The sequence below is a fragment of the Oryzias melastigma genome, linkage group LG16, assembly GCF_002922805.2.
Source record: "Oryzias melastigma strain HK-1 linkage group LG16, ASM292280v2, whole genome shotgun sequence".
Classification (NCBI taxonomy): Eukaryota; Metazoa; Chordata; class Actinopteri; order Beloniformes; family Adrianichthyidae; genus Oryzias; species Oryzias melastigma.
This window is the reverse complement of record NC_050527.1, coordinates 388,557-390,263: the sequence shown is the minus strand read 5'-3', so window position 1 is coordinate 390,263 and position 1,707 is coordinate 388,557. Positions and strand designations below refer to the sequence as shown.

Here is a 1,707-nt window from a genome sequence, read left to right as displayed (position 1 = left end):
TTTATATGCAAAACATTATGAATCCAAACACCTTTCATTTGATCACACTATATTGATCTAAAAAGATTCTCAACCTGATACGTGACTGTGACATGTCATGTGACACAGTCATTTTTTTATCCAAAACTTTGATGATGCTCTGTGATGTATAAACATGGATCCTGACCTGAGGGTTTCCAGTTTGCAGTGTGGACTCTGCAGTCCTTCACAGAGCAGCTTCAGTCCTGAATCCTTCAGGTCGTTGTTGCTCAGGTCCAGATGCTTTAGACTGCAAGACTCAGAGCTGAGAACTGAGGCCAGAACCTCACAGCTCTTCTCTGACAGGTTACAGCCACTCAAACTACATGAAAAATAACATTAACAGAAACCTTCAGTCATATTTTGTTCTTTTGTCCACCTGAACTATAAATTTGTGAAACTTACACAGCTCTGCTGGATTCTTTGATCACGGGTAGCAGCCTCTGCAGGCCCACATCTGAAGCAAAGTATTTCTTTAGTTCAAACTCTTTTAGGATTTCCTCTGAACACAGCAGGATGAAGACCAGAGCTGACCACTGAGAAGTAGACATTTGGTTTGGAGAAAGACTTCCTGAGATCAGGCTTTGTTGGATCCTCTCAATCAAAGAACAATCCTGCAGCTCATTCAGGCAGTGAAACAGGTTGATGCTTTTCTCAACAGAATCCTGCTTACTTAACTTCTTCTTGATGTGCTGAACTGTTTCTGGAATCACAGTTGAGTTTGCTTCTGTTTGTTGTAAAAGTCCTTTTAGGAGAACTAGGTTGTTTGGTTGTGAGAGACCCAAGAGGAACCTCAGGAAGAGGTCCAGGTGTCCGTTTGGACTCTGCAGGGCTTTGTCTACAGCCCTCTGGTAGAGTAAAGCTCCGTTTCTTTTACCTATAAGCCAATCAAACCACCCAGGACCTGGTTGCTCTTCTAACAGGTTTGTGCCTGTCTTGAAAAATGTGAAGTGGACATACAGAGCAGCCAGAAACTCATGAACACTCAGGTGAACAAAGCAGAACACCCGGCCCTGATTGAGTCCACTCTCCTCTTTGAAGATCTGTGTGAACACTCCTGAACACACTGAGGCGGTTCTGACGTCGATTCCACTCTCTGTAAGGTCAGACTCGTAGAAGAACAAGTTTCCTTTCTTAAGTTGCTCAAAAGCCAGCTTTCCCAAAGATAAGATCATATTCCTGGTTTGTGGATTCCACACTGAATCTGTCTCAGATCCTCCATCATACTTGTCGTTCTTCATTTGAATTTGGATCAGCACAAAGTGGATGTACATCTCAGTCAGGGATCTGGGTGTCTCTCTTTGCTCTTCTTTCAGCAGCTCGTCCAGAACTGTTGCAGAGATCAAGCAGAAGACTGGGATGTGACACATGATGTGGAGGCTTCGGCACTTCTTGATCTGGGAGTAAACTGCGGTGGCTTGATCCTCATCTTCTCTAAATCGTTTCCTAAAGTATTCCTCCTTCTGTGAGTCGTTGAACCCTCTGACCTCTGTTACCATGTCAACACACTCAGGTGGGATGAGACTGGCCGCTGCAGGTCGTGTGGTTATCCAAAGCTGAGCAGAGGGAAGAAGCTTCCCCTTGATGAGATTTGTCAGCACGACTCCCAGAGATGCAGGTTGTGTAACATCAGTCAGGATCTCTGTGCTGTTCAGGTTCAGAGGAAACCGACACTCATCCAGACCATCA

General features: G+C 44.8%; 1 protein-coding gene across 1 annotated transcript in view; it reads right to left on the bottom strand.

Annotated features, from left to right (window-relative positions):
- Nucleotides 1-1,707, bottom strand: part of LOC112143769 (NACHT, LRR and PYD domains-containing protein 3) — a 19,670-nt gene that overhangs the window by 3,150 nt on the left and 14,813 nt on the right. Inside the window, exons 12-13 of the mRNA XM_024267968.2 lie at nt 424-1,706; nt 167-340 (exon numbers count right to left, since the gene is read on the bottom strand). Of these exons, the coding sequence (XP_024123736.2) occupies nt 167-340; nt 424-1,706 (1,457 nt within the window). The remainder of the gene's footprint in view (nt 1-166; nt 341-423; nt 1,707) is intronic.